Genomic DNA, 15,126 nt, shown 5'->3' on the forward strand with positions numbered 1-15,126 from the left:
TTTGGTTTCGAAAGATTTATTTGTATCAGTACATCCATTATTAAAATAATATTTCATTTGATTCTGATGATTCCTTCATGGTGTTGCATTTTCTACAAACAGCAGTTTATATACATTAACAAAAAGCAAAATAATTTTCAAAAACTTAACATGATCATGATAAAATAACTAGTTTCGGACAAAGAACTCTTTTCGTGATTATAATAGTTACCCTAAAAAGATCGAGATATTTTTTGGTTCGATTTCAGAGGGTGGAAAATGAAGGCTCAAATTGAGAATATCTTGCAAAATACAGCAGAGTTCCACATGAAAGGGAAATAATCTCACCGAACACAGCTCAATAGACGCACATGCCTTAAATTCTATGTACAGTAAAGCAGAGCTGAACCTTAACTTTATCACAAAATCCCTAGTAGCAAATTAACTTGGGCCCTTATTGGACCAATAATTACAAAATCTTGGCTCAAAAAAGGTTCAAAGGGCCAATATTTTCCAGATATGGGCCTAATGTAGAATTGCTTGATTCACCCGATATTTTACTGTCACTTTACAATCAATATTGGCCCTATATAGAATTGCCTGATTCACTCAATATTTTATATTTATAAGTCAGCAAATATGAGTCCTATATTGTCCCTATATAGGCCGATATTAACACTGCATAGGACCAATATTGGTCCCTCAGAGCATGTTCATATAGGATCCATATGGAGCTTATTTTGAGCCCGATTGGGGTCAAGGTATAATTGTTGCTAGGGCTATAAAAATATTTGAGTCTACATTGCCATGGTCTGCGGTATGTACTTGAAATACTGAATGCAAACAACGTTTTTGTTGTAGTTTAATGGATGGTGATCTTAGTAAACATAAAGGCAAGCAAATTTGAGTTTTAAAAAACTATACATAAAACAAAACATACATAAGTTTTTTTTTTAACAGAAAATATATTTTTCCAAAAAGATTTTGTGAGACTTAATCTAGCAAATTATCAGCAGATATATCTTACCTTTCACTGCCATGCAGCCAGCCAAAATTTCTTGACCCTCTAATTTAATGACTGGGTTACAAATATTTTCTTCCAAATCAATTGTCTCATCAGAATTCCATCTTATAGCCTGCAAAGGTTGCCAGGAATGCATAACATCCTGATAATCTGGCAACCTATTGTTTTCTAAGTCTGTCAAATAGTGCCTCGTATCAAGGGCCTCATCAGAGCAAGAGTTACTGATGTCAGTTTTTGAGCCTTCATCACTCTCGGAGTAAAACTGTTCCATGACTGGCAAGATCGAAGTTTCTTCCATTTGGTGATAAGATTCTGATCCCTGAGACATTTTTTCCTCACCCTCAGTATATACTTCATTACTGCTGAAGGAAGCGGTGGAGCAGACGGACGAAGGCGTTGTGATTTCTTCCGTGATCTCTTCTTCAATAACTTCGTTCTGCAGACAGAAATTCCGAAAGTGTTGATTTTCGTGTGACTCACTAATGCCGTTCATTTCTTCAAAAGAAAAATATGCCATTAGAGCAAATACCGTAAACAATAAATTACAAGTTTTAATGAGAAAAAAATTAAATTACTATTTTATAACTTTTCATAATGTTTGTAAATAACAGTTACTTGAAAAACTTAATTTTGTCGAGTTGCACTAGCCATTTTAGCTATACACTACTTTCATTAATTTATAAAACATATATCAAACATAGCTTATGACAAGACAATTAATGGCTCCACAATAACCTCAGAATTACATACAGGGAAGCCATGGAGAGGCAAAAGCATTTGAAAATTTTAAAATACCAAGAAAATGTTAAAAAAATAGAAAATTTAACCTAATTAAATTCGACATTGATAATGAGTAAATTTTGTACTGTGTCATTAACTGCTAATCCTTAAAAGGTAATAATACTCCAAGGTAGCTATACAAGCTCTGTGATGAGGAAATTGTATTCCTTCATCTTAAGTGAAAATTCAAGTTTAGTGTTTTCGTCTCGATGAGATTTGACTGTAAGTAGCTGATAGAAAAAATTATTATGTTTAATTCAAACATATTGTTAATAAAGCAAAATTAGTCTCAAAAATCGTTTCAAAAGAAAAACCTAAAAAAAAAAGCTTGTAAAAAAGAGCATGGTAATTAAGAAAAGAGACTTATAATATTTTCCAGACTCTTAATTTTTTAATTACAAGAATTCTAACCGTTAAATGGAATCAGTATAGCTATATTAAATTTGTGCATTATGAAAATCTAGTGTGTTGTAATAACAATAACCAACTAGTTTTTGGAGAATTTCATGAAGTTAAAAATACTAAAACATTTTGAATCATTTTGTCAAAAGAAAAAAAAAAAGAAAAACATTAAACAAACTAAAACGAAATGTAAAATAAGTAAATACATATTTTAATTAAAGAAAATTTATAGGGTTAAAACAAAAACAAAAAGTTAGAACAAGACCATAATAGTACAAAATAAGATTCAATATTAGTGATTTTATGAATTTTAAATGAAAAAGTTACAGTAATGACTCAAATTCAAAATTCGTGCATCCTAAATATCACATTAAAAACATTTAGTTTTTCAAAACCATGCAGAATTTTTGCTGCAAAAATCATTGAAAAGCGATCAAGAAACAACATAGAACAATAGAATCTGTACAAATTGAGCACATCAAAAAGTGATAACTCAAATGTGTGATTCAAAATTTAATACAATTTTTTTTAATATTTATTTTTCAAAGAAATAAAAAATTTATGTGCAGGTGGCATGCAGTGCTTCTGCTCACAATGAATTTTTGGCCGCAGGTTGCGCACCCCTAACTTAGATGATTAATTATGATATAACTCCACAATATCTTGTTTAATTCATTTTCATCTAAACACAGGGTTGTGGCTCAAATTTGGAAAAAAAATTCCCTGCACATGTTATACACAATATATTAAGAGGAAACACAATCACTGTGGTCTTGTGTGGGCTCTATTGGGCTAACTATACTAGTTTTAATGGCTGGAAAAACTTAGAATAAAAAAGGAACAGCTGAACATACTTAAATAATGCTAAATGAAATAGTTTAGTAAAGCTGTAATATCTTCCCTAAATATCCCATAGATTGCGCTTTGAGTGGACACCAATTTTTAAAAGACAAAAATAAAAAATAAATTCCCTGCCTTTTCCCAGTTTCTAAAGAAAAACTCCTAATTCTCTATTTATTAAGCAGATTTTTTAAATTCCTGTACTTTCCAGATTTTACCCATTCTCCCAGTGGAGTGGCAACCCTGTAAACAGTTTAAAGTGAATATACATGTACAATTTATGAATGTACATGTATATTCACGTGTAAATTTGAAAATATTTTATTCAGCTATATGAACTTCACAAATTTTCATTTCTCCCAAAGTCAATGAAAAACTGGAGTTAAACAACATACCTGGAGGCATTTCATTCTCGGAATATGGCACTTCTAAAACTGGTATTATTTCACACTCCTGGAGCAATTCGATAGACCTGCTAGGAACGAAGCCTACGAGAGCTTCGGAAGAGTCGACAATAATTGCTTCATCTGTTTCTATGTTAATTTTGAGAATCTCGTCGCTTTCAGCTGAGTTCTCAAAGTCATCGCATGCAGAGTAAGTCTCGGTTATGATTGTTTGCTCGCCGGTTTCAAGATCTTCCACAACCATTTCCCCTTCATACGGTTTGAGGCGCAGTTCGGCTTTACCACTGAACACACCATCACCAACGTGTTTTGAAAGAGCAGAGTTGGTTAAAAAACTGGAATTCTGCTTAGGGTTTCTACAATTACCAGCAGATTGCATTCGACTTTCCTGATCTTCGAGCTCAGCAGAACTTTCTTCAATTTCATCTTGCTTGGAACTAATGTATTGGCCGAATGGATTTCTTGAAAGAGGGATATTGGATTCTGCTCCAGCATTGGAGAGATTTTCACTCATTGAAAATGGTGTGCTTTCACTACTGGAGAATTTTATGTCCTCAACAGAATAAGATGTATTTAATGACGTATCGAGATCACCGGCCATTAAATCTTCAGAATTTCGTTTAATTTCCTCAAAATCGAAGGAATTTCTACTGTCTGGTATCGTAGCTTCATCCACTAAAGATTTCTTAGCGTTGTTACCCGATGACACGTCAGAAGGGCACTTTGTCACGAGAATCGGCAAGGCACAGTTTTTATCCACCGTCGTTGCTTTTTCAATCACTTCACTTAAACTTTTGATTTGCAAATTGACTGGTGAGTTGTCATCAATGTCAAATGTTGAATGAGTAGTCTTAAAATCTTCTTCATCTATGCTATGACTAGTGTAAGATATCGATTCAACAGATGCACCACCTGAAGTTTCAGAACAAAACCTTGTTGTTTCATTATCTTCCTCATTCAATACCCTTAAAACTGAATCACATTCAACAGGTAAGAACTCTGAAGTATTAGATTCATTGGTAGTTGTTAAGGGATCGTCGCTTCTCTTTAAAACAACAAAATTTGGATTTTCTAACGAGGGTTCTTTTATTACTGTTCCGTGTTGAAATGAATTGTCATTAAATACATCCTCATAATTATCAGGTGGAAATCTAATGGTACTTTCAGTTGTGTTAAAAATATCACACTTGTTAAGTTGAAGAGGCCCACTCGATGAGGACGTTTCGTCTGATGTTTGATCGTCATGTGTAGGCCTCAAATCTGGATGATTGAATGAGGGAGCAGCACATTCATTCAGTATTTTTTCATTTTGAACTAAACTATCATCAAACACATTTCCGCATTCACCGGACATGCGTTCTGCATTCATCGAAATTTCATCAGTTCTAGTCTTGGGACATGTTAAAGGTTTGCCTGATTGCTGTTCATTAAAAGGTTCGTCTGGTGGCTGTTCATTAAAAGGTTCGTCTGGTGACTGTTCATTAAAAGGTTCGTCTGGTGACTGTTCATTAAAAGATTTGTCTGATGGCTGTTCATTTTTTAAAGCATCAAAATCTGTGTTGCTTAGTGAGAAACAATTAGCTTCATCCACTAATTCTGGATTGTTTAACAAGTTACTATTTGCTTCTTCACAGAAATTTAGATTACCTAACATGTCAAAATTAGCTTCGTCATCACTGACATCTAGATTGCTTAATGTGTGACAATTAGCCTCTTCACTAAAATCTGGATTGTATAACGAGTTACTATTAGTTTCATCATCAAAATTTGGATTATTCAATGAGTTACAATTAGCTTCATCACTAAAATTTGGGTTATTCAATGAGTTGCAATTAGCTTCATTACTAAAATTTAGACTATTGAATGAGTTGCAATTAGCTTCATTACTAAAATTTGGACTATTCAATGAGTTGCAATTAGTTTCATCATCAAAATTTTGATTATTCAACGAGTTACACTTAGCTTCATCATGATCCTTGAATACAAAGTGAAAGGGTCGGGGAGGTGCAACATTGGTCACTTGATTATCTATAATTTGTGCATCATCAGTTGCTTCATTTGAAGGTTCTTCATGAACAATGATGAAGGGGACATTAACATTGTAATCAATAATTTCATTTTTATTTCCAAAATCACTAAATGCTTTAGGAGCCTCTATTATAACAACTTTACTATTTTCATCTTCTGAACCGTCATTTGTATCAGCGTAATTGTCCTCTGGTCTCACATTGTAAATATTAGTCGAGCTGCTGTGTTCGTATGTGCCTGTTGATTGATTTAAAGAAGTCTCAGCACCTACCGTAATAGGGTCTGCAAGGTAAAGGTTAGGTAAAGGTATTTCTGAGTCGTCCTCTTTGTCGGAGAGCCCCCCCAAGGAGATACAGGCATCGTTTTCTGTCAGTTCATCAGTGCTCCCATTTAGGACGTTTAGGCCGGGTGAGAGCCTGCAGTTGTTTTTGTTGTGGTTTAAAAGATCAAAAGAGTTTTCAAACGAAGAAAAAGTGTCCCCCTCAGACGAATAATTGAGATCGTTGCTGTATCTGTAGGACACTGTAGAGTGATTGGAATCGCTGGACTTGGGTGGCAAAGAATTCCAACGTTCTTCAAATGATTCGAGCATTCTTTGATTATGACGATCATTGTACAACTGGCACAAGAACTTTTCAACTTTCTGCATCGTGGGTCGGCAACTCACGTCTTTCCAGCATTCTTTCATGATTAAATATCTAAAGGAAAAAACAAAAAACAAAGAAATCTTTATGGTATTTTACAACAAAGGAATCAACAAATAAAATGCAAGGTAACCAATAAAGTTCGGGCTCTTTGTAATGTTTAGTAAGTAAAGTCTATTGTTAGTCCTCATAATAATCTCCATCGGCATCCAGTACCTTATTCCAACATGCCTCCAAATGTATACATAATTTTTAAATGCTCAGATATCATAGCTTTCCTACAAAAATATCTATAAAAATAAATTCATGTGGTCAAAATATACTAAAAAAATAAAAAAAAGCAATAGCATATTTCAGTATATATTTTTGAAATTAGTTAAAAATTTTAATTATTGAACAATTCCTTTTATCTTACTTAAGACACATTCTGAGCATCGTCACAATCAAAAGCATAAATGGAAATGAAGTGTTTATCTAAGTTTTATATTTTACTTTTTGGTTTATGCTAAAACAAAAAACAAAAATTCTGTACTTCTGCAAACAAATTTATCTTGAATTATGATCTTATTCATTTTAGTAATATATTTTCAAAATATTGTCTTGTAAGCATCAAAAATTCTAACAAAAAATATGCAGAATTCATTTACACTATTTTCATAGCATTTTATTTTATTTAATACTGCATTGTGGTAATAAGCATAAAGCATACCTCTTAATAGACTAAAGAAAAACCAGGACATTAGTACAGTATGCATGTACCAGACTACTCTTAAAAAGGACAAACAACAAAATAAAAAATAATGTGCTCAACTAAGAACAATACAGCCAAATTTTATTGGAAAAAAAATATTAAATATACAATTTTTAATTCTGGTGTTATTTTACTTCGAAAAAATAAATGATGAATAAATATGAAGAAATAAATTTAAAAATAAAAATAGTTTTCCAATAAATTTGAAGAATAACCAAACTAAAGTAAAAAAAATGACAGGCGAAAGGGTCTCTCCCTAGTCTAGTCCTGGAATTTGCCCAAAGTCCTGGTCAACTAATCTGTGTTTTATATCTGATAATATTTCCTTCTTTATTTTCTCTCAAAGAATACACCCACTTATACCCCATTACCCTTTCATCTGTAGAGAGCTCAACAAATTCGCAAACTTTTCTCTCATTTAAGTTTTTACCAGTGATTCTCAACTTCTAAGCAGCGGCACTTTTGTGTGCCGCTAAATTCTTAAAGTGTGCCGGCAAATTTTAGAAATGATATAGTAAAAATTACAATGCTTTTTTTTAAATTATGAGTTAAGTTTAAATTAAAGAAAAGTATACATATGTAATATTACATATATATACTTTTCAGGTGGTTAGAACTTTGTAAATCGTTCCTTCTTTCATAATAAGAATTGCTTTCATAATAAGCTGCAAGCAATTATGAGTTTTGGTACATATTTCGCATAGTAGCAGTAGAAAAGCAAAGTAGAAGTACAAATTTTGACATCACCTCACTCAACCACAGCATCATTTTCAGTTTTTTTTTTAAATTTTTATTTCATAGCAAATATAATAATTTTAAATCTAATTTTTTTAAAGCCCAGAACAATACAATAAAGCCTAAAGCTTCCTACCAATTGGAAATATCTTTTATAAAATGGTAAAAATTGGCAGGTATAAAATTGAAGGAATAATATTGTTAACAACAGCGAACCCCATGGAATCAATATGCAAAATGACTTACAATTCACTTTTTTGAGAGCAATTTCCAGAGATGGGTGGAAGTTGCACAGATTTTTCTATGAGTACTTTTTGTAACACTTCTTCATTGCTGAGTTTTTCATAAGGAAGTTTTCCAAATTCAAATATTTCCCATACAACAATGCCAAATGCCCTAAAGTTGAAGAAAAATATCAATATTTATCACAGTGGGCAAAACCATATCTCTTATTTTTAGTGATGAAATGTTTTCAGGAAGGAAAAAAAATAAAGCAAATGTTTGATATTGAAGAGATTTTTTTATCTGTTAAAACAGATAATGAACAATTTTTGAACTGATGAATCATTTTTTTTCAGTACTGTAATTTTTCAGCAATTCAACTGAAAAAAAAAGGGAACAAAGGGTGACCACTTTCCAACCAAAACCTATTTCCCTGACACTTCCAGATAATTTTTTTTAAACAAAATAAACAAACAAATAAAATAAAAGAATTTCTCTGGAAATAGGCTAACGTTTTTTAAGAGATCTTGGTTTCCTAGACCTTAACCTTATGACATTTGATTTCCAAGATCTTTTTAATAGCATTTCACATTCTAAACGAAATGATGTTCTTTTAGTTATTACTATGATTTGTTTGATTTGTATGATTGATAGATGAAATACCACAAGAATCTAATTTTTTGTCACTTACTGCTAACTTATTTTTACACTATTTATGAAAACAATTATATTAAAATTATCAGTGTTTTCACTACAGCGCGAGAATGTGAGAATCTCACATTAAAAAATGATTAACGCAAGAAGTTCGCGCACTTTATTAATTCATTTTAAAATGCGTGAATCTCTCGAATTTTGGAAAAAAATTTGTCTTCCGCCAGTGATTAAAATCTGCCATTTTGAGAAAGACATGAAAACAGCTACAAGTGTTGAGGGAAACAAATGAGCCCTTCATAATAAGTTGTTAAAAGTTAGCTCTATTTTTAGCTGTTAATGAATTACCAAACTCCCTCATCGACAATTTACAGCAATTTGTAAAAGTTTAAGTCTGCCAAAACTATGCTGGAAGGCCTAACAAGAAGTATGAACATGGAAATAACTTCAACGAACTTCACTATTCTATAACAGAAATAATTGAAAAGCCTATGCTGACAGATGTAGAGGGTAGGAAAGTGTGTGCACAATGCTACAAATTTAATTAGTGATTCTGAATAGTTCAGCATCTGTTGCAAGGTCATTTAGCACCCAAAACCGAATTAAAACAAAATATCGTAACATATTGACTGATGGGCATTTGAGCAACTTAATGAGAATAGCTGATGAAAAAGCAGATAGAGAACATTTTCCATATGATGATGCAGCGAAAATATTCAATGGTTTAGAAATTAGAAGATGTTAAAAATGTTTTATAATTAAAGAAATATTTTTTTACAAGTCTACTCGTATTTTTTTAATTTTTAGAAATCTCACTTGACTTTTTGAATCTCACCCAGTTTTTGAGAAAGGGTAGAAATTCTCTCCCATTTTTTTCTCTGCAATGAAAACACTGAATTATTATAAAATAACTTTGGTAATTAGTATAAACTCTCTGGAGAGCATACCGTTTGAGTGATCGGAATTAAATTTTGCACATGTGTGGTATGATCTATGCACTCAAGATCAGACATCACGGTTATAGTGACAAAATTTTGAAATTTAAATAAACACTTTTTTTATCGAAACACCCACTTTTTTTGATCGAAATATAACTTTTTTTTATCGATTTTAATAAAAATTGTGTCTGGATACATTCAAAATAAAAATTATGATTTTCAATGTGACAAAAAAAAATCAATTCTGACTAAGAAAACTATCTTTTCAAATGATAACACAGGTAGTACAGTAGAGAACCATTTATCCGGTATCCAGATAACCGGGAAACCAGAAAACCGGGAAAAATTTTGCTCGATTTTCCCGCCATTTTTAAACTAGAACGAAAAAAGCGGAAATTGGACTCATCCTTGAACTTGAGTAGAGGAAAATGTAAGGAAGGGGAAAAAATTTTTCCCCGTTTACCCAGAGAAACGTCATTTCCTCCGTGACCTTGAAGGCAGGGAAGGGAGGAATGTTTTATTTTTTTCTTCAGGCCGTCAATCAAACTCAAGGGTGTGGCATGCTGATTTCGTTTTCTGCTTGACTTACGAGGGGGGTGGGGAAAATGCATTCCATGCATATCAGTGAACAGAAAAAGAAAAGAGAAAAATATATTTATTTGACATCGACTTCTTAAAATAAAATCTTTTTCTTTTGAATAAATTCTCATTCTTTGGAAGTGCGGTATCAATTGCAAGTTTTTCTTGGTGTGGAATCACATCTGCTGTAATTAAGAATCTTGTTTTTATCAACAAAAAAAAACATAAAATAAAAGGAGAATTGTTTATTAATTTAAACATGGGATTATTTTATGAAGCAGATTTGTTTTTCTGATTCCACTACGTTTGATTTTTTTTCTTTTCGCGATAAATCTCGCGCTCAATAAATTAATTCCTTTTATTCATAAATTTTATCATTAGGTTTTTTTTCTTTTTAATTCCGTTGATCTTGCCTTGTTCCATTTATGCTAGTGCCTTTTTTTAACTTTCGTTTCGGTTCGATAAGTTTCAAGTGTTTTTATTTAGATTAATAAGTTTTCTTTTTATTTTATCGTTTCCCCCCGTATAATTAGGTATGAAATATATTGCGTTATTTAATCATTGGTTTTGTTTATATTATTTAATTTAGGAATTGTAATTATTTTTAAAAAATAAATATGAGAATTTTGTATTTTTTAAACTTGATTTTCTTGTCTAAACTTGCAAATTTTTTTATTCTTTTAAATGTTATATTTCTACCATTTTTTTTTTCTTTATAAAGTTAGGAGTACCTTTCTTTTTTCTCTTACTTTATGCATTACACTTTTTCCTTGTACTTCGGGTTCGATAAAACATCGATTAACGACACTTTTTGGTCGATCCAGAAAACCGGGAAATTCAGATATCCGGGATAGCGATGGTCCCGAGCATCCCGGATAATTGGTTCTCTACTGTACTTTAAATATAATTCTAACTAAAAGTTTTGAAAAATTTAATGTCATTTGATAAATATAAATGATATATATCAAATGACCATTTGATAAAATGTCATAAAAGAAAGAAAAAACTTTATACAGGTAAAACAAACGAAAAGTGATTTGGAACTTGCACCTTAAATCAAAATATTAGAGACGCAACTCAGGGTTGTCACAAAAAAAATGAACAAAATAGTTGCTTTTAGTAGCCTAATGCATGAAAATAGTTGCCTAAATAAGAACAAAAATTTTTCAATAACAAGACTAAAATTTTATTAAATGACTTAATTGTTATATACCATGATCCATTTAGACAAGCTGATAGCCACTATGATAATTTTTATATAAACGTTAGTGCTCTAGCACTAAATTTTTAGATAAAAAAATTTTTATGTTGCAGAAGATTAAATACTTTTAATTACTTGAATTATTTTTAAAAAAAAACAGACTTTTCAAAAAAAAACTTCCTGTATATAGGGGAGAGTTGGATAAAACGGGATAGTCGGACAAAACGGGATACGTCGCCTAGTGACCAGACTATTGCAGCTATCTAGTGGACAACGACAGAAACGTGTTATTCGACCGTGATTATATCATTCTCGGTGCGTCCCGCCTCGAGATCACTATTTGATAGAAAGTTATAAGTCTCAGAACTTTTTTACTCTATTTTTTTGCCATTTTCTACATTTACGTGCCTTGTTTTTTACATTGTACTGCCTACATATAAGGGAATAAAATTCCGGTGAGTATAAAATTTAATTAACCATTTATTTACCAATATTTTTTATGTGCAGTCTATCTAATTTTCTTTTCACATTTAGGCAGCAGCCATGTTTGTTTCAAAAAGTGTTGGAGTCGGACAAAACGGGACACTTGTGAGTTGGATAAAACGGGATAGAGTTTTTCATGTGTGTTTTATCCACCTATTCATTTGTTGGATTATTACATTTTAAAATAGCCATAAATTAATGTAGGCCTAGGCTTTTTAAACAACTTATTTATATTAGCTATATATATTTTTGAAAAATTTAGTCTCTTTATATAGTAATGCAAAATTTGTTTATTAACGTTCATTATTAAGCATTTTATTTTCGACTCTAGAATTTCACATCTTTCTTTAGAACTAATTGTAATGTATTTGACGTTGTAATGATTGATGTCGTGATGAAGACTTTAGCATTTTTATATATAAACAATATTATTTATATATTTGCATTATTTATTATTTTATATTTATATATTTGCAAAAAATTAAGCGTTGTGAACCCTATCCCGTTTTATCCAACCCAGGTATGCTAAAACGGGATAGGTAAGAGTTTGGAAATGAATTTTTTTTTCTATTTCACAGTCATCAAAATTAGTTTAAAATATGTTTTTTGTGTGCTTCAATAAATGTTGTAACTACAAAAAAAAATAATGTATGGTTTTCCTTAACAGATATTCCGTAGTAAATAAAAACAATAATGGTATCCCGTTTTATCCAACTCTCCCCTATATATAAATTGTGAAAAGTGATTACTCAAATTTGAAATTCATATATCGTAATATCATATTAAAAACTGGATTTTTAAAAATCATGCAGTGATTAAATCACACACTTTTTAATTTTTATTTAAAAAGCAGTTTAAGATGTGGATTTTTAGTAGCAGGAAATGCATCACAAAATGGTCACATTAAAGTAGAAAAGAATTCAGTCTCTTAAGACTTTTTAATCTAAAAGTTTAGTTTTATAGCTTCTCTAAATAAGTTAGACAAAATTAATAATTTTTGATCTATGAGATCAGTAACACATATAATGGAGTTTATAAATTATATATAACATATAAATTAATATGTAATTTCTATGACTATGATTTAGAGCTGAGTAAAATTGCCTCAATTTCATCTGAAAAAAATCTCATCTATTTTAGCTAAACAACTGATCATAAATGTGCTTTTCGTTTGTCATTTTATGTGATCGTAAGGTCACATAAATTCAATGAAGATATAATAATTTTATCTTGAAAAATCTCTCACAAAAAATGTTTCGAAAATATCCATCCCCAAATTTAAGAAATATATCCCTTAAATAATCACAAATATCTCCCAAGTTTATATAACAATTTTTTAAAAAAAACTACGAAAAATATCAAAAGTATTTCTAAAAAAGGATCCCCTAAAATTGTCCTTGGCAACCTGTCCCCCTGTGGGCACTCCTGCCAACATGAAATTGCGATGCAAAACCTATATATCTGTTAGAGGTGACCATACACCTTGAAAAATGGGGGAGGAAACAAAAAATTTATTTAAAAAATCAAATAAAATAAACTAAAACAAAAGAGGGAAAATGATTAAAAAAAAAATCCAAAAACTATGAATCCGGGAAAGAATTTCTAGTCCCTCTTTTTTTTATTTGTTGTGATGCTTGAATTTTAAAAAATTATTTTATCCAACACTATAAAAAGAAAATAAAAAATCGAACATTGATTTTGGGGGAAAATCAAGGTAGTGTCAACCTTTATTAATAAAACATACATTTTTAATTGCCCTCTAACTATTCATACATTTTCTTTCTATGTCTCATTTCTTCTCTATTCTCTAAACATAGATGATAACACTATGGTGCCTAAGCTAGTCTTTTTAAAAAATGGGCAATATTAAAACAATTTTTCATAATTTGTTTTGATAATAAAAGTGACTTACCATACGTTAGCCTCCTTAGATATCGGTTTAGTTTCAATTATACTTTCTGTGCACACCAAAGTTTCAGGAGAATACCATCTTATTGGCAATGTGATGCCTCCGATACAGTAGTAATCATCCTAGAATGGAATGCACCCAATAGTGTAGCACAGATTATTCGATTAAATAAAAATCCCAGAATTAATTATCAATTGTGTAGCAGGATATTATTTCATATTAGGAAAATATTTTTTTTTCGGAAAAATCTTCTTTAACTTAATTTTTGAATTGAAAACTATCGGTAAATATTTAAAAGTTAAAAAAAGAGCAAGATGTAATTATGATTGGATTCACAGAAAATTGGCAAACCTGTTCTTGTGCTCAATCTTGTAGTAATTCTTGTCTTGTAGTCAATAATTTTTAATACACATTTAAAAAAAAAAAAANAAAAAAAAAAAAAAAAAAATAAAAAAAAAAAAAAAAAAAAAAAATTCTAATGATTCTTAATGAATTTAATAGAACCAAAAAAATACTGTAACTTGAATAGAGAGAGGGAGGGGGAATTAAGATAATATCTTACCCTATGTAGGTTAAATGATATTCCATAATCACCAATTTTTGCAGTCATGTCAGCAGAGATAAAGCAATTATGAGCAGCTAAATCCCTGAAACAGAGTTAAAAAGAAGAATTTTAAAGGTATATTTAAAAAAATCCAAATTAACTGTTGTTTCAGACACAAAACATGGTTTTTACTTAAGTTATTTCTAAAAGAAAAAGCATAACAGCTGTTATATTTCTCTCTGAACACTTTCAATCTCTATTGACTTAAAAATATTTCAACAGCTTAATTTTTTTTATACACATTTCACAATGTTCTAAACCAGGACGAAATTAACATTCTTTTGCTTACCACAGATATTTAAGTCTAGCGAATAAATTTCATCTTTTGAAGAAATTAAATTTTAAATTAAATGCTTAGATTATCAAACCTAAGTGAAGTGTTTTGATTCCAATCAATGGAATTTTTCTTTTATTTCGAACAAGAAATGTTGAGTCGCTTACTTTTTATCACAAAGCAATGTAATTTGAGGATAATATACCTAAAAGGAATGTATTGTAAGAAATTGTACCAGTGTTCTACTGCCAACTTTTTTAATTAAAAGAAATACACCATTGTAGAACAAGGTAGCCACTCAAATCTGGGGGAAAAAATTCCCCATGTTTTCACTGTACATATTACGCACAATATATTAAGAGGAAACACAATTATTGTGCTCTTGTGCCAGCTATGTTGGGTTAGTTATACTATTTTTAATTGAGGGAAAATGCATAAGAAAAAAGGAACAGCTTAACATACTTAAATAATGCTATAGTAAATGAAATGGTTTAGTATAACTGAAATATCATCCTTAAATGTCCCATAGATTAGGCTTTGAGTGGTCACCATTTTTTGAAAGACGAAAATAGGAAACCCAATTCCCTGTATTTTCCCAGTTTGTAAAGAAAAAATAAAAATTCCCTGCATTTTTCCTGTTATTTCAGATGATTCTTAAATTCCCTGTATTTTCTAGGT

The 15,126-nt window shown here is 30.7% G+C and overlaps 1 protein-coding gene across 2 annotated transcripts in view; it reads right to left on the bottom strand.

Moving 5' to 3' along the window:
• The window catches only part of LOC107449992 (uncharacterized), a 40,126-nt gene that overhangs the window by 13,839 nt on the left and 11,161 nt on the right, over window positions 1–15,126 (bottom strand). For both annotated transcript variants that reach the window (XR_011636891.1, XM_016065687.4), the window contains exons 7-11: window positions 14,133–14,217; window positions 13,574–13,692; window positions 7,834–7,983; window positions 3,421–6,155; window positions 1,007–1,498 (exon numbers count right to left, since the gene is read on the bottom strand). Coding sequence is in view for 1 of the 2 variants with exons in the window: in XM_016065687.4 (XP_015921173.1) it covers window positions 1,007–1,498; window positions 3,421–6,155; window positions 7,834–7,983; window positions 13,574–13,692; window positions 14,133–14,217 (3,581 nt within the window). In the remaining variant the exon portion in view is untranslated. The remainder of the gene's footprint in view (window positions 1–1,006; window positions 1,499–3,420; window positions 6,156–7,833; window positions 7,984–13,573; window positions 13,693–14,132; window positions 14,218–15,126) is intronic.

Source organism: Parasteatoda tepidariorum, chromosome 6, assembly GCF_043381705.1.
Source record: "Parasteatoda tepidariorum isolate YZ-2023 chromosome 6, CAS_Ptep_4.0, whole genome shotgun sequence".
Classification (NCBI taxonomy): domain Eukaryota; kingdom Metazoa; phylum Arthropoda; class Arachnida; order Araneae; family Theridiidae; genus Parasteatoda; species Parasteatoda tepidariorum.